General features: G+C 37.9%; 3 protein-coding genes across 4 annotated transcripts; 1 reads left to right on the forward strand and 2 right to left on the reverse strand.

Annotated features, from left to right (window-relative positions):
• Positions 1 to 769: 769 nt before the first annotated feature.
• LOC138195342 (NFU1 iron-sulfur cluster scaffold homolog, mitochondrial) lies at positions 770 to 4,705 on the reverse strand. Its single transcript, XM_069144666.1, has 8 exons — positions 4,617 to 4,705; positions 3,955 to 4,061; positions 3,660 to 3,795; positions 2,868 to 2,934; positions 2,667 to 2,778; positions 2,528 to 2,591; positions 2,099 to 2,273; positions 770 to 1,423 (listed from the first exon to the last, which is right to left on the reverse strand). The coding sequence occupies exons 1-8, from the start codon at positions 4,679 to 4,681 to the stop codon at positions 1,355 to 1,357; spliced, it is 795 nt and encodes a 264-aa protein (XP_069000767.1). The 5' UTR covers positions 4,682 to 4,705; the 3' UTR covers positions 770 to 1,354.
• Positions 4,706 to 5,802: 1,097 nt separating this feature from the next.
• LOC138195344 (transmembrane protein 150A) lies at positions 5,803 to 11,868 on the forward strand. Of its 2 annotated transcripts, XM_069144671.1 has the most exons (8): positions 5,803 to 6,075; positions 6,950 to 6,997; positions 7,118 to 7,166; positions 7,255 to 7,317; positions 7,396 to 7,463; positions 7,550 to 7,680; positions 8,367 to 8,544; positions 9,669 to 11,868. In XM_069144671.1, exons 2-8 carry the CDS (start codon positions 6,952 to 6,954, stop codon positions 9,860 to 9,862), a joined length of 729 nt encoding a protein of 242 aa, XP_069000772.1. In that variant the 5' UTR covers positions 5,803 to 6,075; positions 6,950 to 6,951; the 3' UTR covers positions 9,863 to 11,868. The 2 variants fall into 2 exon arrangements, with proteins under 2 accessions (XP_069000772.1, XP_069000771.1); XM_069144670.1 differs by lacking the exon at positions 7,118 to 7,166.
• eif4e1c (eukaryotic translation initiation factor 4E family member 1c) lies at positions 11,477 to 20,781 on the reverse strand. Its single transcript, XM_069144672.1, has 7 exons — positions 20,722 to 20,781; positions 19,373 to 19,458; positions 14,573 to 14,668; positions 14,237 to 14,300; positions 13,977 to 14,090; positions 13,712 to 13,851; positions 11,477 to 12,671 (listed from the first exon to the last, which is right to left on the reverse strand). Exons 1-7 carry the CDS (start codon positions 20,737 to 20,739, stop codon positions 12,557 to 12,559), a joined length of 633 nt encoding a protein of 210 aa, XP_069000773.1. The 5' UTR covers positions 20,740 to 20,781; the 3' UTR covers positions 11,477 to 12,556.
• Between the last annotated feature and the right edge of the window lie 755 nt (positions 20,782 to 21,536).

The following is a 21,536-nucleotide window of genomic DNA, read 5'->3' on the forward strand; positions in this document are numbered from 1 at the left end:
ACACGAACAACTCTAATCATTAGCTATTTAAAGATTTAGTGACAGAGATCATTTTCCTGTTACTGCATATAGCTATATATAATGTGAAAACATCCTGTGTTCACATGTACAATGTTTAATTTATAAAACTTGTTTTATTTTCACATTTCATTCTATTTTTATTGCATTTATATTCTTTTTTTTCCCCCGCTGTACTTTATATCCTTTAGTAATGACTAAATGTCCCTTGTGTAGGATTAACAGTCTTATCCTATTTTATTCCTGTTAAAACAGTGCACATTTCCGACTTCGTCAGAAACCACATTAATTCATAACAGCCAAGCCAAATCAATTACAAATTTCCATTCTACAAGCTTAAACACAAGAGAATCAGATGATTAATGTCCAGACAGGACTTAGTCATTCTTAAATTCTTAAAGTTAATCACTGTCATGCTCTTCTCTCTGATCTGTTCCCAGCTCTAATTGAAAAAAGGTGCCTATTCTTGTGATTTGTACACATTTTATTGCGTATTTTCTCTATTACACAAGTGATAACCACAAAAAATAAACAATAATAGTATTTAAATAAGTGTATCTATGTATGTATATATTTCTTTCTTTGCTCTATATACGTCTATTTATGTTTTATATGTCTATTTATGTCTGTCTGTTTTTTGCACACTGAAAGCTGAAGTTATAACCAGAGTCAAATTCCTTGTATTTGTTAACATACCTGGACATTAAAGCTGATTCTGATCTGATTCTGGTAATGATCTCGACAGCAAATATTTGATTTCAAACTGTGAACTTTAATGTAATACAGTAAATATTTAAGAGTGCAGCACAAAGCACATACAGTAAATACAGAATACATATTTTTTTGTTAAGATGTGGACCTACTTCCGCTTGATGAGTAATCGCAGCCTCAATAACCGTTTTATTTCATTTATATTTGATGGATTAACAACCAATAACTGTTCAGTTCTGTTTCATTAGGTGTATGACAGTAACAACTGGAACTTTCACAATATTTATCCATCTTAAGAAAATATTCTTTTAAAATATAAAATATTCCTAAGAAATAAATACAACTTAACATCCGCAGCCATCACAATGGAAATTTTTTTTGAGAGAAAACATGGAACAACTTCTGTACATGTTTATACAGTATATGATCTTTCCTTGGTAACGGAAACAGTATGTACACATAAATTACAGCAGTATACAGGTATGCAAACAACATAGCAGGAAAGTATTTATCGCTTCATTATTACAATGTGAAATGGTAATTTGTGGAAATAACGCATGGCTCTGTTTTTACACTGAAACTTTCCTTCTCACAAAGTTTGTGAGTGTGTTGGTCGAGGAAGGTTTTAATCGTGTAATTTGCGTTCAAGCTCTGAGAAAACCTTTGCATTGATTTCATCCACTTCATCTTCCACCTGTACAAAAAGGACAATGGACAAAATGCTATTTTAGACATAAAACATACATATTTAACATGCTTCAAGCCCTGACAAAAACTCAACGCTGTGTAGGAACAAATAAATGAAATGGATTTCAAAATAAGGAGATCTTTGCTTCTTTTTCTTCCTTTCATTCAAATTGAATTGGCAAAGCTGAAAAACTTCACCCACAGATCCAAGAAATGACTGTTTTCAATTCTTAACATTGAGGGTCCAAAAGAAAGAATTTAAGTGAAATAGCATCACTGTTCAATGCATATAATGAGTTACATATCTATTAAGCATCTTCTGAAACGCAGAATGAGATCAACAGTGAAACTTTGTCTCAGAACAAGAAGAAATGAACAAATCTCTGCTATTCTACAAAAACAAAACAAACCCTACAAAAAAAACGTATCCTGATTATTTTCTATCTTTTCTCGTATGCACTTTATTTCCTTAATCATGGTTGTATTGTATTGGTTTGAGTATTAGTTTGTATGAATCATCTGTATGTGTTGATTGTGATAAATTATTCTATTCTAATTTTCGGGAGCCCTTTTAAGAAAGTGTTGGGGACAAAAGATGAAAATAAGCCTAAAGGGTTTAACTCTGGTTCATTTTTCTGTTGATCAATCTGTCCCTGTCAAATAAATGATTAGATGACATCACCTGCTCCACGTTGTCCACTTCAGGGATATAAAACTGCATCATGTTTTGGATGCCGTTTTTCAGCGTGACTGTAGAGCTGGGACATCCTGTGCAGGAGCCAACCAGCTTCAACTTGACTGTGCCATTCTCAAAACCCTTGAAGATGACATCGCCTCCATCTTCCTGCACTGTAGGCCTTGTCAGTGAGCGTGGCATATCAAGTAGTACAGAACGAAGCAGAACAAAGGACAAACAGATTAAGACTGTTATGTCAAAACTGTCTCTTAAAACACTGTCAACATCAGTTTTGTGAATGCAGAGTAAAGAAATATCTTCAAGGAATATTTAATTATGATTGAGATAATATATAATATACAATAAACTGTCACAATGAGTTATCCAGCTGCAACAGACAAACATAGTCTATAATGAAAGATAACCGTTTTGTACCTGATTCTGGTGTCCAGAAGCTCCTTTATCATAGACACAATATCATCATCATCTTCAGAAAAACCTATGGTAAAGGAAATAGAAAACGTGAAAATATTATACAGTTAAGCAGTTGCATATAAACACACTGCATACTCACTGCTTTCATGGTGCACTGCCCCTGTTGTAATCGGGTCACCACTCTCGAAGAACTTTGCAATGGCCTCCAAAGCATAACGCTTAATGTCTGTCCACTCCACGTCCTCATCCATCTGACAGGAAAATAAACCTCTCGTGTGTTATCTCTCCGCAAAGATTTCAAAGGAATAGAAACACAGAGACAAGCTGTAAGAATACTTACTTTAGTGACAGTGATGAAGTCGGGGCCAAAGAACACACTTTTTACTCCTTCGATCTCAAACAAGTCCCTGAAAGAAACATGTTATCATGTTATCGTTTAACAAGAATGAAAAACACGTTATGACAGAGTGAAGTCATTTTAGTGTCTTTAGTGATTGTGACACGGACTCGAGATAAGACAAAGTGTATCAGCAAACAAAACATCCCATCCACATAGGGCATTGATGCAGTCAGTTATTTTAATGACAACAACCACAATGTAATTTTCAACATGTACAACTGTCACATTGACTGTATGTACTCTTAAACCAAGCAACACCGTCACTGTCAGAAACTAAAGTCACAAATATTGGAAAGCCACATCCTCATATCTCCAATGCATGTACTTCAATGTTTTGGCAAAGCCTATTCTTCATTTTCCAAAAGAGTCTTTATTTGCTATTTTTGCTCATCTGTTTTTTATAGTTATTTTTTGTCTTATTCATTACTATAACTTTTTGGAGTATACATTGTACAATTTTTCTCCTATGTTCCAAATCTAGTTGTGAACATCTCTTTTATTTTCTTGTTATTCTTAATTGATTGGTGATTCCACTGCTATAATGCAACAATGCACCCCATGGGATCAATGAAGTCTATCTGTCTGTCTGTCTTTCTTGAACAAGACACATGCAATCTATACACATGCTTTTCTTGCATTAGAGCTTGTCCAAAACTGATTATAATTTCTGCCTCCCACAACCTGGAAACACTTCAAATGCTGCCTTCAAAATGTCAATTGTAAACACACAACCTGGCCAGAGATGAAGATCCAGCTGTGCTTGGGGAAGGAAAGTCAAGCGTCCCACTTCCCAGCACAGGTTTACCAGGGAGAAACTTCAAGCTTCTGGGGTTTGGAGTGTCTTGAGTCTGGATGGACAGGTGTCTTCCTGAAGGACATTAAAAACAAATGCTTAGTCACGTTTTATGTTTATTTTCTTGTCTTCACGGCAGTATCATCGTCCTGATGAGTTAGAACAAGATAAATAAATAAAAATAACAAAGAATGTAGGTGGGCACGGTAAGGTGTCCAAACAATGGTGTCTCACTTGAAAGGTGTGCGGGACCTGACCAGGACTTAGGCTGAACTCTTCTGAAGCTCTCCTGAAGGCTGGTGGACTGTGAGCGGTATGAACTCTTGATCTGATCTGGAAACCTTTCAACGTAAAAAAAAAATTTTGTGAGATCATCTGAGGACTTGAACTCATTCATTTTTTAACGAGACACGGTTCAATATATTAAAGGCAGTGTTAACGAACGAAAGCAACAACAAATATTGAGGTCGGCTGTTTGCTCGGGGTTTTAAAGTGCGAGTCTACGAAGGGATCATGTTGTTATCAAAGACGATTAATCATCCAACAGATCATAAGAGTTTAACACGTGACTTAGCCGCTAGCTCATAGATAAATCACATGCTTTTGATGGGAAGGACAAACACATGAAATCATAGCCGACAGAAAGTGAAAAAAAAAATGACTCAACCACTTCGTTTAAAATCTTAACTCCTCTACAGACGGATGGGATTAAGTTTGAAGTAACTAAACAATGCCTCATGTCGCAGTTTGCTAGTTAGCTACGCAGCCGGATAAAATGATCATCTCCAACCACGCGTCCATATGCAACGTTTATGCTTCACACACAATATACAACTCGTCATAACAGTAGTACAAATGTCTACAAAACGATATGTCACGACTGTGGAGGTTCAAACCTAAATTGAGCCGCATTTCTTGCCCGAAACAACTGGCGGAGACCCCATCTCATGTGCGCCGCCATTTTGTTTGTTTTGAAAATGAGGACGTCATGTGGTAGATGGTCCTGATCAGGCTTCAGACTTCAAATCTGTTTCTTTTTATTGTTCATTTTATCAGTGAAACCAAAGTAATTTATTGGTTGTGAGAGACCAAAGTAAGTGAAAAGACATGAAGAATAAAATAGTTCATTATTGTGTGGTCAGAAAAAGGGACTAATTGGCTTTAAGCGTGCCTTTGGGGCAATAACATTAATAATAGATTTTATTTTTTTTATTATCTTAACTTCACAGACATACATTTTGAGAACATAAGCCCAATGTCCCCAGGTTTTTTGTTTTTTTGTTTTTTTGTTTTTTTTTAATCAAAATACCAAACAATAGCAGCTGTGGAGGAAGTCAGATCATTTAGTCCACTTTAGTAATCACATAAAAAAATATGATTCTCAAAAACAAATAAAACTCCTGTATTTGAAATTTTGCTGCATCATATTTTACACATGTATATAAACCTAACGGTAAATCGTGTGCACTTATATAGCTCCTTTTTACCTTAGTGGTCCTAAAGCACTTTACAGTTTGCCTCCCATTCATACTCACATCCACGCACCAATGGAGACAGGTGCAATGCAAGGTAGGAAACCTGCTCTACTATCTGTCTCAGTAAACATCTTTGTTACTTTCCACTAGTAAATGACAGGGGGAAAAAAGCATATCACTTAAAGTATTCAAAGCATGTCTTTCGTAACAATAGCACCAGTCTCCAACCTCATATGTTTAAGGAAGTATTCTTAAAATCCAAGATTGTGCACATATACAAACATTTACTTTGCAGAGTTCATATTTCACATCAATAGTCTTGTATATATAAAAAAAAACTGTGGCTGGTTTAAGATGAATAACATCTTTTTGGAATAAAACAAACACTGTTAGAGTGTCAAGAAGTTCAACCCCATGTTACCCAACATTTGTTCTGACAATGTAAGGTAGGTGGTGCTCCAAAGGAGCGGCAGAGAGAGAGAGAGAGAGAGAGAGAGAGAGAGAGAGAGAGAGAGAGAGAGAGAGAGAGAGAGAGAGAGAGGGAGGGATAGTCCCATAAAAGTAGGGTTGTACTCTGGATGGTGGAAAACTAAACTAACTACAACAGTGTTATTGCTCAAAGGATCTGAATTATATCACACGGGGATCGGATTACATTTTGTTATAGTTCTCATAATTCTCATATGTTGATATGAGGCTGACTCAATGAGGAATCTACAAACCCTGGAAGAGGTCTGCCTTTGAATGTTTTGAAGACTCGTGGACTTAAGGAATCGTTAATTGCATTTGTTACTCTTCTTCCTCACCATTGAGACATGGTGCTCTGGATTATCTTCCCCATCTCCCTCTCCCTGGTGTCCTTCATTGGAACATGGAGTGTGTAAGTTTACCAGATATTCACACCTTCTCCTTTGTCTTCACATGCTGGTTAAACTATTAGAACAGTTTGTTTTTAAAAGTACAACTTGCTTTGCTTGTGTGCTGTCATTACGGTGCCAAGTTAACCTTAGTTTTTAAGCCTTGTGAGCATTCTTAATAAGATAGTAAATATAACTGTGTTTTTCACATCTGAAGTATTTTGGTTTAACACTGATCATGTGTTTGAGGTTTTCCTGATAATGTCACTCCTGATAAGTATAATACTTGAACTACATATTCTTTCTTCGGGGCATTGAGATTCCAGAAATTAAAAGATGGCATTGTACTATTTCTGCCTCACATGCTTTTTGCATTCTTTCATAGTAATATTTAAGCTCTATATGTTTGCTGTTTGTGAAAAGTGTAGTCCACATCAGAGTTACCATTACCACATCAAGCCTTCCCTGCCTTGAAATATGTGACCTGGTTAGTTTTGTCTGCTGCAGGGTGTGCATACCGGATTGTCAAGAAATGTAAAAACTGAATATTATTCATCAAATTGCTGCTACCTGAGACAGGAATGTACAATACATGTTTATTATTCAGCTATCCAGTAGCTTTGTTTCCGAATTAATTCTACAGATTGTAGTTAAAAGACAGGTACAATGAAATCATTGGAGGTTGGTGGGCAGTTATTCTCCTTCCTGGTGGTTTAATGCTGTCATAGGTTTATTAGAGTTTATCTACCTTTATTCTGAGTGGAAGATAATGTTTTTTGTGTTAATTAACCAACTACCAGACAGTAGTTTGAATGGTAACTCCTGTGGAATTAAGAATATCATGACAAAATTTAGATATTTTGTCTCAATAGTATTTATTTTCTTTTCTATTTCCAGATATGGCCTGGCCATCGCCAACAATCACGTGTGCTCCCTTCATGACTGGTGAGTTGCTGCTTCAGAACTACGCCAACAACAACTGCATATTAACATCAACTCAAACAACACCTAACACAACCTGTAACTGTATTGACTGCTCTTATCGTCTTTGTGTTATTCCCTTAGTTGATTGTCTTTTTGTGTTGCAATTAATAAAGAAAAAAAAAACTGAATGGTGAGTTGCTGCTTCAATATTGTCTTGTTTTTACTACTAACAATTGAATAATGATGGACTCTCCACACTGTCATTGATTTGTTCTCAGGAGTGTTATCAACTACTGCGGGAGGAATCACTCGAATGGATGTTGCCTTGTTCCCACCATAAGGTAAAACTTACTTTCACTTCGTCCTTTTCCCTGGAAATAAATAGTGAGACATAATTCACTGAACTTATGTGATTTCAGTGCAAGTGGAACCAACCCACCAGAAAATTCCCTTTTTACAGCCACAATCAATGCTGGGTCCTTTCTGTGTGAGTTTAGCTCAAAATCGACCTCCTACATTCATTATACACGATATACAGTATCATACCAACTCTGACTCTGATCTCCTCTTTAGTTCTGCTGTTCTGTATATTCCACCATGCTCATATAATGGAGAAACATGCTTGTCACTCCATGCTGAGCAAGTTTGCGGTGGTCTTTGGTTTGGTGGCAGCCATGGGGGCATTCGCAGCTGGAAACTGTAATGTAAGTTCTTCACAATGTACTGTTTGAATTAGTTTAATTAATGTTGATTAAATTGCTTCATTAACTTCACAAAGTCAGGGGCGCATATCTGTGAGAGACCTTTATCTCAAAGCAGTGAGTTCTGACAAACCTTTATCATATATTTAAGCTGAACAACTGTTTGCGCCTGTGCAGAAAGAGCAAACAAAGGTGGATAACTATTTGCTTTATGTTGTCATATAAGCAATAAAGTTATTATACCTTCTCCATAGTTTGTAACATTAGTACAAGTTTTACTTGAGTAATAATAATGAAAAATAGTAAAGACCAAATATTAGCATCAGCACTAAATATCGTTTTATTCTGGACCACAAATACCACTCACGCAGTCATTTTTTGCATTTTTTGATTAACAAAATGTATTATTATGAACTGACATCCCCCCCCAAAAAAACAACAACAACAACAAACAAAAACAAACAACAACAACAACAACAACAACAACAAACAAACCATCCAAATACTTCCAAAGTCTCTCCAATGAAAAACCAATTTTTCATCATTTTATTCCACTCCACACTGCTGGTTTGAATCAGGTAATAGTTTCATAGTATATATACTGAGTACACACATTTAACAGTCTTCTGCCCTGATTTAAAATATCTGATCATCTGTTAACTCTGGAAACTGCTGACCGTCTTCCACAGCCACATCACCTGTCCCTCCTTCACTACCTTGGAGCTGCCGTCAGTTTCTTGTGCATCTGCTTCTACACTGTCCTGCTGACTGCGCTGACAGGGAAGTGTGTGCTGACAGGATATGAAAGGGTTCTCTACCCGTTTCGCATCACCTCCACTGTGGTTCAAACCATTGTGACCATCTGCTGTATCCTTTCAGAAATCTAGGTGCTAAAACAGCTGTGTATTTTGTGTGGTAAGTATTAGTCAAACTTTTCGGTTCAAGGTATCGTTGAAAAAGCCATGATCACAGGTGTCTAGTGAGTTTGTGTTTGGTAAATGAGGGTAAATGACAGTAAAGTGGGTAGGGTTCATTATGTGAGTTAGACTCTCCAGCTGCTCTGTACCACCACTGCCCTGCTGTGCCATGTTTGTATCCGGTCTACTGCTCTGTTTACAAAGTGGGACTGGCCACAATAGTCCACGACAAAAGCCGATACACATTCCTGCCATTTCTAGCCACATTAATCTTTAACTGTCGTTTTCCTGTAACTCTCAGCTTCGCATTACTCTTCACACTCATACGTCTGAAGTCGAATCTACAGAAAGATGCAACATTAGTCCTCTATTGGAGCAAGTTAGGGTTTGATTTTTAGTTGAGACTAACTGTGGATGTACACTGCATCGCTAGGGACCGAATCTAATGGCTCAAATCAAAAGTGCGTACAGTATCTACATACTGTAGATACATACATACACACTTGGCTGTGTGAGTACATGAGGTACTGTACTTCAGGATGATAAGAGTTGGCCAAAAAAAGCAGTCATGTCCATGTAGTAAGAATAAATGTCATCACAAATTACCACATATTATTAAAAATAAATTGTATTTTACTGAATGTAATTCATGATTTTGAAGAATCAGACATGTTCAAAATAAAATGACGTGGAGATTAAACCCACTGCACTGGGCTGAAGGTATGTCTGTGAAGATTCTCATCCAGCTCATGGTCTGTCTAGAGGTATTGAGTGACAGCGAGCCAAACTTGCATTGTGCTTTACATAGTGGCTACCAGTGTATAAATGCAGTCCATTTACCTTCCAAAACACTTCTTCAAGCCCAGTTGACTCAAGATAAAAGCGTATTTTTCCCTGATAAATTTCTGTTTAGTTGTCATGAAAGTGTTCAGGCTGTTTGTCCTCAGGGGTCTTAATGTGATTTAGATTCTGTTCAGGATCCGTTATGACGTTTTTTTTTCCAAGTGATTCACCACTGATGCTTCTAACTGCCACCATAACTGCTCCATACATCCTTAACTTGAAAACCTTCAGACACTGTTCTGTTTGCTCAGGACAAGTACTTTTACGTTCACCTGTCTGCCATATTTGAGTGGATGCTGAGCGTTAACCTGGAGCTGTTTGAGCTCAGCTACGCCGTGGAGTTTCTCTTCTTCTCTTCCTTCATGCTTTCAAATCTGTTGAGTAAACGAGGTGAAGAAAAGCCTTTGATCATAAACATGTCCTGATATAAGGCCACCAGGGTCCAGCTGAGACACACAAGCAGTGACGATGAATGGAGTGTGACATCTGTCAATACTGTGGCTGAAGGAACAATAATGTATTTTTTTAATCAGCTCCGGATTGATTTATTTTGAATGATAACCACTTTTATTCCATCCTCTTGATACTGTTGCCTAAAACTGTATGATCTTCCTTCCTGGGCATTTCTATTCTTTAGGTAAAATCCTTCATTATTTATTGAAACAAACCACGTACAGCAGACGAACAAAACATATCAGCTGGATTGTACTTTTGTTAAAGTCATTTAGGTACTTTGGCAACAGAACAACTAACCTGAAATGTCAAACTGATACACATTATTTATATCAAACTTTGTGCAACAACCTTTTTTTTTTTTTTTAAATGTTAGGTTAAACACACAAGTAATCTACATTTTTTACAAATCTCACTGATGTTAGCTTAACATTGAGCTTGTTTAATAGATCGAGCAACGACAAAAAGCTATTGCATTTGAATAAAGTCATGACCAATTTACAAACTTACAAGTCTTGTTACTGTGCTGTTACACAGATTTGACTTTTTTACCAAAGGGTTTACCAGAAGGGTGGAGGACTTTGCAGTACAGCATTTCAGACACGCCAAGTCCCCATCACGCCACAAAATCCTGTTTGACTGGAATGTTAGCACTGAGTGACGTCCAGAAAAGGAGTTTTGATGCTTTACTCACAGTAAAGACATCATATGTCATCACCTCCACTTGCAGATCCAGAAACACTGGTGTTGGCTTCACAATAGGTAGGTAGGTAGATAGGTAGATAGGTAGGTAGGTATTTACTTTATTAATCCCCAAGGGGAATTTTTTTTATAGGTGTCGTCGGTATCCATGGTGGTGTCAAATATTTCAGTGTGCATCAGCGACAGTAATTGCAGAGTGTAAATGTAAATCCAGGACAATGTGTTGAATTGAAGTTAGAACAGGTTAGTGTTTTCTGTCTTTACCGGTTTGAAGTGCGTGCATAGTCAGAAAAAGGTGACTTCATGCAGCACCATAACTGAAGGACTAGCTGAATTTATTGGTATGACACTCTTGTAATAAGAGTTATGATTTCTTAAGGATTAAATTTGACTGTCACTTTCATTATGAATATTCAATGTCATAGAAAAATGCCACTTGAAACCCAGTGTCAGGACATTTAAAGTGGCAAAACTGTATTTTTATAATCTGTCAAGTGATATAGTGTTAAAAACAAAATAATGTAAATCTTATTGTCCAAATAATAAGTGTTCAGAGAATTATCACTTAAAACTGCTGTTGGCTTCAACTTTAGGGAGCTGTATAATGAATTTCAGTTTATTGTACATGAAAAAGTTCAAGTTAAAACAGTAAATATTACACTTAGCCAAATGACTCCAAATGATTGCTGCTCTGTAACTGCTGAATGTTGTAAATAAGCAACATTTTGTTAACATGTTAGCCATATTAAGAGTGATAAATCAGTGTCGTGTCCTCACACATCATGTGCTCCCAAATTATGAAACGAAAATCTGTTATTGCAGGTTTTGTTTGACACGATTCAGTGCCAAACTTCACAGTGAAACCAAACATTTTCACAAATTGAGACATGGCGGTTTTGGTTTTAATGCAAAGCACTTAACCTTTACTTGAAAGAAGGTAATATACATCCTGGAATTACAGATAATAAAGATACATTATGAGCAAAATCATTTCACAATGAATATCATCTTTCTTTCGCATCAACCAAGAGAGGAGTGCGACATTATCTACAGTTTTTGTTAGGAAGAAAACAGTGAAAAGCACACCTAATTCTGTCAGCATCTTTACTGTATGGTACACTGTAAAAAATGTCATTTATATGCAGTAGTCCACATTATTAACCTTAATAACAAAAATGCAAAAAAAATAATGTTTTTTCCATGGTTGTCTTTCAACTAAGTAACTGCAATGCATACATTATAAATAAATGTAAGGGTAAAGAAAAAAAAAAAAAAAGTTCCAAAAGTACTACAAGCAATATCCCACAATTCCAGCATGGCTGAAACAATAAGTGGCCTTAAATCCAAATCCATATACTTTGGAGTGTGACCACAGTCTTTTACAAACCATAAGATACTGTCGATTCTTCAAGCTGGTGCATCTGAAAACCAGAGTCATGCTTAACACTTCAGGAGATCTCAAGTTAAAATTGCCCTTAAAAAATTGTTCTGAGGATAAGTTGTCTACTGTAGAGTTCCTGTGAAGTGAGAAACATTTTTTATATGGAGTGAAAAAAAATACAAGGCCTTAAACTCTTTTTTTTTTTTTTTTTGCAACTCAAATTCATCAAGAATAAAAAAAAGAAAAAAAAGAAAAGAGCTTGTTCTCAGCTAAACTCGGTGAGGTATTGGTATTAATCACAGAACTCGTCAACTCTCAAAAGGAAATAATTTATGTTCTCTTGCTCACGTTTGACATCACGAGCCAGACACTGTTCTCCTTTCAAGCCACCTCCCTGTTTATAACTCTCGCTCCACTGACCTCTTGTGTTCGGGGGAAGCTCCAACTGTACATACCATGAACAACTCTCTTTGCAATTAAAGGAAAGGACACTATAGTAGTTGACAACTCAAAAATTAATGTGATGATGCAGATTGGTAATTGTTTAAATCTACCGCAAGTTGAAATGAGGGGCGGAAGTTTCTCAAACGGAGTACATGTTCTTGGTGGTGGATCCGCTCTTACTGGACGTGTCGTCATGTGACTGGTAGCCGATGATGGCCTTGGTGGGGATGCTCAGACGTTCTTTGTAAAGTTGCCTGTGGAAACACAAGATGGAAGTTGAATGCCGTGTAAAGAATTATGTTTAACTTCATGTCACCATCTAGTGGTGAGTAAGTATCTTTTACTATGAATACAGTACACCCACACGTGGTTGTTGGTCCAGTCAGAATGGTTTGAAAATTTAGAAACTGCTGATATACTAGGATATTCAGCCATCTTTATGATCTGAAAACATCCAGTGAGAGGGGTTTCTCTGGGTAAGAATGCCTTGTATATGGCAGAGTTCAGACAAGAATGGCCAGACTGGTCCAGGCTGACAGAAAGGCATCAGTAACTCAAATAATCGCTCACTACAACCAAGGGGCAATCAATAGCCGAATTGTTCTGCATTTCCGCCGTCGCTATCTCAGTATTTCAAGCCAGAAGTGACAATATTTGGAAGAGCGAGCGGGGGAATCTGATTTAGAACCTGAAGACACTATATCCGCTCACCTACATAGAAAAGCTGTCTGCACCACAGGGCTATCAATCAAACAGACACGCCCCAAATATAACACTTTTTGAGGACAAATTTCTAATTAATGATTGAACTATTTTTGGAAGAATTACTGGGACACTGATGAGATGGCATGGACTTCGCGAATGATACCATTACGACTTGTGGGGGAAAAAAAAACTGACTTTGTATTTCATGAGAGACTTTTACACTTTTTGAATGGGAGTCTGTTGTCGCCAGATATTTTTGGGAGCCAGCCCCTAGTGGCCCTCGGTGGTATTGCAGTTTAATGCACTTCGGTGTGGCTTCACTTTTGGGACCCAGAAGCTACGTCCACTTTTATATACAGTCTATGTTCGATACCAATACTACTGAATTTTTTTTTTTTAATTTCCAGTACCTAGAGTATGTGCAGTATTTTGGTAACATAGGAAAAAGGTACAGTAATGTTTCCAGCACCTTGTCAAATCTTTGTTAAGAAGAAACAAGGCAGTTCTGAAGGCAAACAGGTGTTCAACCAGTTACCTAATAAAGTGGCAAGTGACTGTATATTATGAGCAATGTGATTTCACAACTCACCCTATCGTCATGATGGCATCCCTGTTTTGGCAGTTGCTCGTCCAGATGGCTATTTTGTCACCTTTGGGTCTGACATTGACCACAGCTCCACACACATCTTCACTTGCCTCATCGAATGACTCACCGACTAAACACAAGAGCTGCAAAACACATACGTGATACCCAATATTAATTATATTATTATGTTTTAATAAATCCATCAGGAGAAACATATGACAATGCTGATTCGTTTTGTAGAGAAGCAAAGACAAAACAGTTGTCTTACCGTTTCCATCCAGTAGCGGTCAAGGTCGTTGTGTCTCTGTTGCTTATTGAGAGTCATGAGCCATCGACCCCCCAGCTTGTTCCTGTCATCCTCCCACATCGGCTTGATCCCATCCTGACACAAAATTAAACAGCTATTAAACACTTAATTCTAAAAAACAAACAAAAAAAGCAACAACAATTAATTTAAAGTGAGACTCAAATGAGAAAACAACTGTATTTACTTCAATAAAATTGATTCGTTTTTTTTTTTTGCCTGACCTTAAATAAGCAATAATCACAGCCAAAGCCCAGTTTGCTTGGTTGCTGTATGTGGTTGTATAATCTGGAAGAAACACAGAAAGGTGGATTCCAACATGAGTATTGGCTTCTATAACAGTACGAGCTTCATTAGTTCAGAAAGATGGTACAGTGAAGAATTCTACGTTCATTCAAAAATGTTGACGCTGTTTCAAGAGTATTTTGGCTTCAAGATTTTCCTTCTTGTTTTCATGTGTATCAGAGTGCAATTAAACAGGTAATTCCTTTTAAACGCTTATACACTCCTATATATTGACAAAATCATAATTGCACAAGAAAATTCGCTGAAAAACATACGCCCAAAAGTCTTCCACTGTGTCAAACTTGGAGATGAGACGCAAGTTCTCCGTCCAGCTTTTGCTCTTGTCGTTTTTGAAATACCACAGGGCCCATCTGAGGGAGGAAAAGACAAGATTCATAAGTGTTCACAAGGCAGCAGAAAAATGACAGACAATTAAGTTTATTTCTGTCGTTTACAATAGCAATGCCATTACTTTTTGGAAGAAAAAACAAATCAGGGAAGTTTTTAATCTCAGTAGAATGAGGAATGTTTGAGAGGCTTTTACTTTGTTTTGCTAATGTATATAAAAAAACAGACCCGGTCTTAATAACCGATATACACCCCGTTTCACAATAGCAGCTAGTTACAAAAGCATGCATGCTAATACAGGAGAACAGAGTGAGCCAGCCATCACCAGCACTACAAATGCAGCCTTTGTTTACGATGGCTGCTGTTATTCTTTCATCTATTCCCAGGAGGGGAGGGGCTCTCAGGGGACGGATGGGGGCAGTGAGAGGACATCAGCCGAACCCCGTGCCCCCCGCTGCATACAACTCTGACATCAACCCCACCCACGTACCACCAACGCAGATATTGTGCTTGTGAAGCAACGCCAAAGCATAGGATGAAAACGTATGTAACGTGCCATGTAGCAACTCCACTGACACACATTATTACACAACACTGATGGGGGGGGGGGAGGGTGGGTGGACGGACTAAACACAAGCGTGGATCCTCTGGTGAACCCACAGGTAACATTGCATGAATTAATGTCTAGCCATGGGATGTACAAATTTATCAGACAGTTGGTCAAGTCAGTGGTGGATTTCCTGAGGGCCCCGCTCCTCATCTGCCACAAAATTCTGTCACACTAATATGATGCAGACCAACTATTGAAGCCTTTAAAATCCTAATCCAATTAACCTGTTTCACAGACATCGGTGGTGGACTGTATTGCCAAAGAGGGTAGCTATTGTGGCGAAATGTGGGCTTGTGTTTTGAAACGAAGGATCCACTAATGAAGACACTAAACAAGCACAAACAGAGTAACAGGCGGAGCAACATTTAATGAGCTGACGATGGTACAAGGAGCATGTCTAGACTAAAACATGACGCATGAAAAAAAAAAAAACAACAACGTCTAAATAAAGATATTTCTGTTCAGGAATATATTTTAAAAACTATGTTTGTGTAAAAACGTGGCTGTCTTGATGCCACAAGAGAGTTAATGTTGAATTTTAAATGTTCAGAGGTTGTTCAGGCTCTTCATTAGCAATCTTGGAGCCCACAGGCAGTTGGTGAGACGATAATTTAGCCTCTGGGGACAACAACCAATATTTCGGAAGTAACGGTGCAGCCAGTGCAAAAGACTTCCTTTTCCAAGTGCCGGTTGTTGTTTACAGTCCAATTAGCAACTTGAGATGCAAGAAAGGATTTGAGAGACAACATCTACGATAGATTATTTCATAAGTAGCCCATTTACACTCAGTTAACAGTTTAAAACCACCACACATCAATACAAGTCAGACTCACAAACCCCAAAAGGCTCCAACACCAAACCTTGTCCTGTTGCCTACAGATTCTGCAATCATATGCAGATATCTGTTTATAGAGAAAGACTTCATCAGAGCTAAAATGATCATTTCAGGCCAAATATTAGCTTGCAAATATGTATACATCTGTATCAGTGTACATGGCAACAAATAAGTAACATGAACTCACAATACAGAAATGCCATACTGGTTTTGAGGTACAAAAACATGATCTTATATTAAAGTAGTTCATATCACAGCCACAAAACACAAATAAAAGTAAAGGATGTACTAGCTGATATATTGTTTTTGAATTTTTGTATTCGCAAATACTGGTATCAGTATCAACCATTATTTAGTTAACCATAATTAAAAGTAATCAGGCAGGATGTACTTTTATTTGGCTGAAACTGCAGGTTCATCTTTCACCAGACGATCTTGGCATTTCTTTTTCAAAGTCATATTTCTACAGCACCTTCATCCATTATTATCTTTAAGAAAGCCACATCCATGTCTGGAAAAAAAGCATAAGCATAAATAATATTGGTGGGGTTTTTTTGGATTACTTTTTAACCTCTTTACCACAGTAGTCTATATTATTCAATTTGCCCAGCAGAAAGGTTTTCAGCGACTGAATGTGTTTTTCTTACATTATGGGAGCTGTTGGTTTCCCTTAAAGTCAGCACCGCATAAAAATCCTGTTACATGACTTGAAACTTGAACGTGATCATCATCAGCTGAGTAACAGATGTGCAGCCTGTTCAGGTCCATCTATGGATTCCCCTCAACTCACCACTGTAAAACGCAACTGGTGACGAAGTAAAAGTAAATATAAATAGTGCTGTGCTGCCAATCTCAAGCAAGATAATGTCTCTGCAGGTTGAGTTTCACACATTACGAAAAGGAGCAGTGAGGTAAGTCTCCCCAGGTGTCTAAATAACTCTGAGTGAATGAGCGGGCTGAACTAAAAGAATATATTATACAATATACACATTTGTAGTATATTTAATCTTTTTGCCAAACTGACACCCCATTTATCCAAATCAAGTCCATCTTTCATTAAGGAACAAAGTTTACTACAGCTAACAGCTAATGACGCAAGATATGTTACAACATGTACTATATTTGTAAAGAATAATAAACCGCACAGTTGAAACAATCCAACATGCCAGGACTTCTTCACAGTGAAAAACAGCTGTTCACTAAGACAGAAGTGAAGGCACCTCGGCCTCTAACTGAGACGTCCACCATCGAGGATGTTACAGCAGAATACATGAAGCACAGTATGCTCAGATCAAATCCGAGTGCCTATAAACAGATTGGCAGGATAATGTGGGCCAGACCTGGACAAACCTTGACCCCTGAGGCTGGGCTGAACAAGCAGAATGGCCTAGAAGTGACTTGCTAAGTGAACTAGTCAGCGTTCCCCAAACCGACTGCACAAAGCTCCTGAATAGGACGTCACCACCACAAAACTGTGATAACACTTCTAAAAGGACAATAGTGAGGAACAATCACGCCACTAACATGCGGAACAGGAAGCAGAACTCTTCATTCAGAGTTAAACCTGAACACAGACTCCACCTACATCACACCATCTAACTATAAATCATTTTAAATAAAAAAAATTAAAAAAAAGTTTTTTTTGTCATAGCATACTTCAACCAAAGGCAAGTATCCACCAGATGATGCGGAGCAATTTTGTTGCCAATTAGGCTTAATATGGTGCTAAAAATATGACAGATTAACAGAGAGCACAGGTTTATGAGGCATTTGTCAGTACACACACCTTTTGAGTGACTACAGAAGCTAATTCGCATGTCGCAGAGCAGTTAGACTGAGTATTAGGGGCCTCCTCAGTAATTATCCTCAGTCCCACTGCTTTCATGTTGCAACTGTGTTATATTCTTGTGTGCCAGATGCTTAATTTTGAATGAAAACACTTTTAGGCCTTTACAAACAGCAGTATAGGTTTGCACAGAGCAGCACTGCAGGACTTGTTGCATAATACCATAAAAACCTTCAATAATGTGAAAGTTATTTATAAGAGCTGCAACAATTTGGTTGATTAATCAATTAGTTGATTCTTTTCCAGCTGTCCTAATCTTCAATTAGTCATTTAGATAGACAGAACAAAACATTTGAGGCTGCACCTGGAGCTTTGGGAAACACTGGTAGATGTTTTTCAATATTTTCTGATCATACAAGGAATTGAGTAAACCAGAAGAATAATCGACTGATAATGGAAATAATCGATAGCTGTAGCCCAGCTTTTGAATATGAAAGCCATCCTAAAATAAGACACAAAAAAAACCTGTAATATATCATAAATACTTAAATGTAAACACTTTATCATGGTTCATGTTGGCTCGCCAGATTCCTGCCAGTATCCTGTCAAACACAGCGTCTGTTTTAGGGGTCGACCGATTATCGGAACATATATTTAGCATTTCCCGATTATCTGTATTATTATTTTTTTTAATTCACTGATAATGATAAAAAAAAAAAAAAAAAAAAAAAAAAAAATGCACTGCTTTGGCTCTGATGCAGCGTCTCTCTCAGTCGGTAGTCACCACTCTGTGGTCATTAAGCAATGTCCCGCCCTCAGTTTTATCTGATTGGCTGTTACTCGAGGTGTAACCAATAAACGCTGAGAACTTCTCCGCCACAGAAGAAGCTGGCTTCGCTTCAGTGGCAGATAAGTTCTCAGCAGCCCAGAGGACCGTTTCAAAAGGTAAAATGGTAGACACGGCAGAAGTTACAAACATGACAGTCCTCTACGCTGAAGTTGCAAAAACACCACAATCGTGTCATATTTGCCTTCTCTTTTTAACAGTTTAACAACACACGTGTTTCATAAAAGTTCGTCCCACACCGTAACGGCTCGTTATCCCATGTTTCTCCTACTACTGTCTGGGGAGAGCAGCTCTGATCATTTCTGTGCTGCTGCCCTTCTGTGTATCGTGAAGGGTGGAGCTGTCGCACACTCAGACACACAGCGCAGCAGAACAGAGTGGGGACACTAAATAGCCCAGATTGCAATATACCTTCATAATGAGATTATGTAGTGGAAGCATTTATCCATTTAAAGTCATTGAATTAAGTTTTGTGTAAGAATTTGTTATTCCAAATTTTGACATATATATATATACATATATATATATTTTTTTACTGCAAATGTATATCAGTTTCACATATAGGGTTATCGGTGTCCTTAATTATCAATAATCAGTATCGGCCCTGAAAAAGCCATATCGGTCGATCCCTAGTCCGTTTGGTACTCACTTGTTTTGCAAGGGATGTTTGATATACTGCTCAGGATTTGCAACAACCTGAGTTTCAGTTGGTTGGTCTTCAGTTTCCGCTGCTTTCTGAGAAGACAAACACACACATACAAATCAAATATCTTCTTTGACTACAACAGACATTCATTTTACATGTATATATATATGTCAGACTCATCCACTCAGTGTAACTCATCATTAAGGAGTTAACGCAGACTTGATGCAGGTCGGAGGTGTATTAATATTCTACTGATATCAGGGTTTACTCTGTTTCTGAAGGTCTTTGGTGCTGTGGTAGCAGTTATCGGACTAAAAACGATGCATTTTCACGTTATTTTGTTACTCTTATCGTTAAAATATTTATTTAAAACGCATTGTCTGCCGTGTAAATAACAAACAGCTTGTAGTGAAGCTATTGCAGTTTAGGTGTTGTGAAAAAAACAAACAATTGGGTGCTGCTCCCAAGTGTCATAATGGCAGAGAAAACCCTGAATGTGACATTATGGTTTAAGTTACGCCTCTCAAATTAAGTCCCATCTCGACCATGCACTCATTATTGAAAGTAGGTGACAGATTTCTAAATCTAACCAGCTGTTCAAGCTGCATTAAATATACTTTAAGCAAACTGATGGAGCTGACTAACAACCATATCCACACTGCAGTTATTGATTTTTTATTTTTTTTTTCCCCTTCAGGGATCGTGGCCATCACACAAGCCAGCTAATAGTCCTACACTTTCAGTATTACTTTCAAAATGTAACATCAGCATCCAGCTCGAAAACATTAACATTTTTTTTCACCATTATTCGCAAAAATTCACAGAAAAAAAAAAAAAAACAACAAAAACCCGAGCCTGTGGTCGGTACTAAGAAATCAGTGGGTGAAGCTAACTTTACAGTTACCCTTTGCGCGACGATCGAGGCTAGCTACGAGCTAGATCCACACGTGTCCAGATTGTAAAGAAATCACGTCACTAATAAAACAGCACGAGCAGTTAAAAGGCGCCTGTCGTGGATTAAAACCGCGGCATGACGTGGAGCACAACACAGAAGCGGATTAAAGCTCCTCGTCGGTTTTGAGTTTGAATGAACGACGTCCAGTCACTCCCTCCCTGCCAACAAAGTCAGGCAGTGCCGTATCCATCACACCGCCGTGCGTGCTAACGCTAATCCACGCCGACACCCGAGGACCCGGAGCGCACCCGTTCCGCCAAAAAACGCGAACCTCCTTTCAAAAGAGGACGAGGTCGCGTAATGCAGTCCCCGCACAAAACTGAAGGACGCGGCTACTCTTTCGCGTGCACATTATTCGAGGTTTTTTCCCCCCCTAGCTATCTCTTGTCCCTCTTACCGGCTCCGATGTCGCCATCTTGACTGTAGGACGATCTGCCCGTTCGGCGCTCTGCGTCACTCCGACCACTCACCGTGCTACGGAAGCCGCCTCAGTCCAATCTAGGTTGGGCGACCTGAAACCACGTAGGCTTCCCCGCAGAGAGGACCCATTTAACGAGGAAGGCGCATTTTTTTTTCTGTCGAAAATGCGATGTGCAAGTAAGAGCTTGCGGAGCTCATAAAATGAATTAGCATACGTTGTGGATGTTTTGACATTTAGTGGTTTCTTGATGCCACGTGAACGAGCAACATTAACATTACATTTCTTTTTTTTTTTTTTTTTGGCAACCCTTCCTCACTCAGCCAATCAGCGTTTATTTGATCCAAGGAGCTAAAGATAACAGAAAGTCCTCTCCCTCCTTTCCGTACGAATCTGTGAATCCTATAAAATATCAAATTTGTATTTATTGTCAGTATTTTTGTTACAAAGGGTAATATGTTCAAATTAATAAAAAAAAAAAAAAAAAAAAAAAAAATTAGGAAGAGGATAGGAAAATATTTAAGTTGAATGTTTCTGTTGATGCACATTATACAGTGTCTTTCTCAGATGAATACAGCAGAATTATAAATATCAGTCTTACAGTGTTTATGCTTGTAGAATTCAAATATAAAAAAATTATAAGTTCCAGAATCATAAGGGCAATAAAACTATGTAACAGGAAGGACTGTAAAGGTCTGACATTTTTTTTTCTTTTTGTACAAGATTTGGGCTCTCTGAGAGGAGTTATTTTGCATGATCTGATTCTTTAAGTGCATTTAGCCTCTTTTGATTCT

The sequence above is a fragment of the Embiotoca jacksoni genome, unplaced genomic scaffold (assembly GCF_022577435.1).
Source record: "Embiotoca jacksoni isolate LCO1_2020_lvr unplaced genomic scaffold, fEmbJac1.0.p SCAF_12, whole genome shotgun sequence".
In the NCBI taxonomy this organism is placed as follows: domain Eukaryota; kingdom Metazoa; phylum Chordata; class Actinopteri; family Embiotocidae; genus Embiotoca; species Embiotoca jacksoni.

What these genes read in the sequence shown, in the direction of transcription:
- LOC138195342 (XM_069144666.1), bottom strand. Translation starts at nt 4,681, where the DNA reads ATGGCGGCGCACATGAGATGGGGTCTCCGCCAGTTGTTTCGGGCAAGA. An exon ending in GGATCTTCATCTCTGGCCAG is followed by an intron (nt 2,935 to 3,659) that starts GTTGTGTGTTTA and finishes TGTTTCTTTCAG; the next exon opens with GGACTTGTTTGAGATCGAAG. An exon ending in CTTCTGGACACCAGAATCAG is followed by an intron (nt 2,274 to 2,527) that starts GTACAAAACGGT and finishes CTCACTGACAAG; the next exon opens with GCCTACAGTGCAGGAAGATG.
- LOC138195344 (XM_069144670.1), top strand. Translation starts at nt 6,011, where the DNA reads ATGGTGCTCTGGATTATCTTCCCCATCTCCCTCTCCCTGGTGTCCTTC. An exon ending in GTGTGCTCCCTTCATGACTG is followed by an intron (nt 6,998 to 7,254) that starts GTGAGTTGCTGC and finishes ATTTGTTCTCAG; the next exon opens with GAGTGTTATCAACTACTGCG. An exon ending in AACCATTGTGACCATCTGCT is followed by an intron (nt 8,545 to 9,668) that starts GTATCCTTTCAG and finishes GAAAACCTTCAG; the next exon opens with ACACTGTTCTGTTTGCTCAG.
- eif4e1c (XM_069144672.1), bottom strand. An exon ending in GTGATTATTGCTTATTTAAG is followed by an intron (nt 14,091 to 14,236) that starts GTCAGGCAAAAA and finishes ATTTTGTGTCAG; the next exon opens with GATGGGATCAAGCCGATGTG. An exon ending in ACCGCTACTGGATGGAAACG is followed by an intron (nt 13,852 to 13,976) that starts GTAAGACAACTG and finishes TGTGTTTTGCAG; the next exon opens with CTCTTGTGTTTAGTCGGTGA.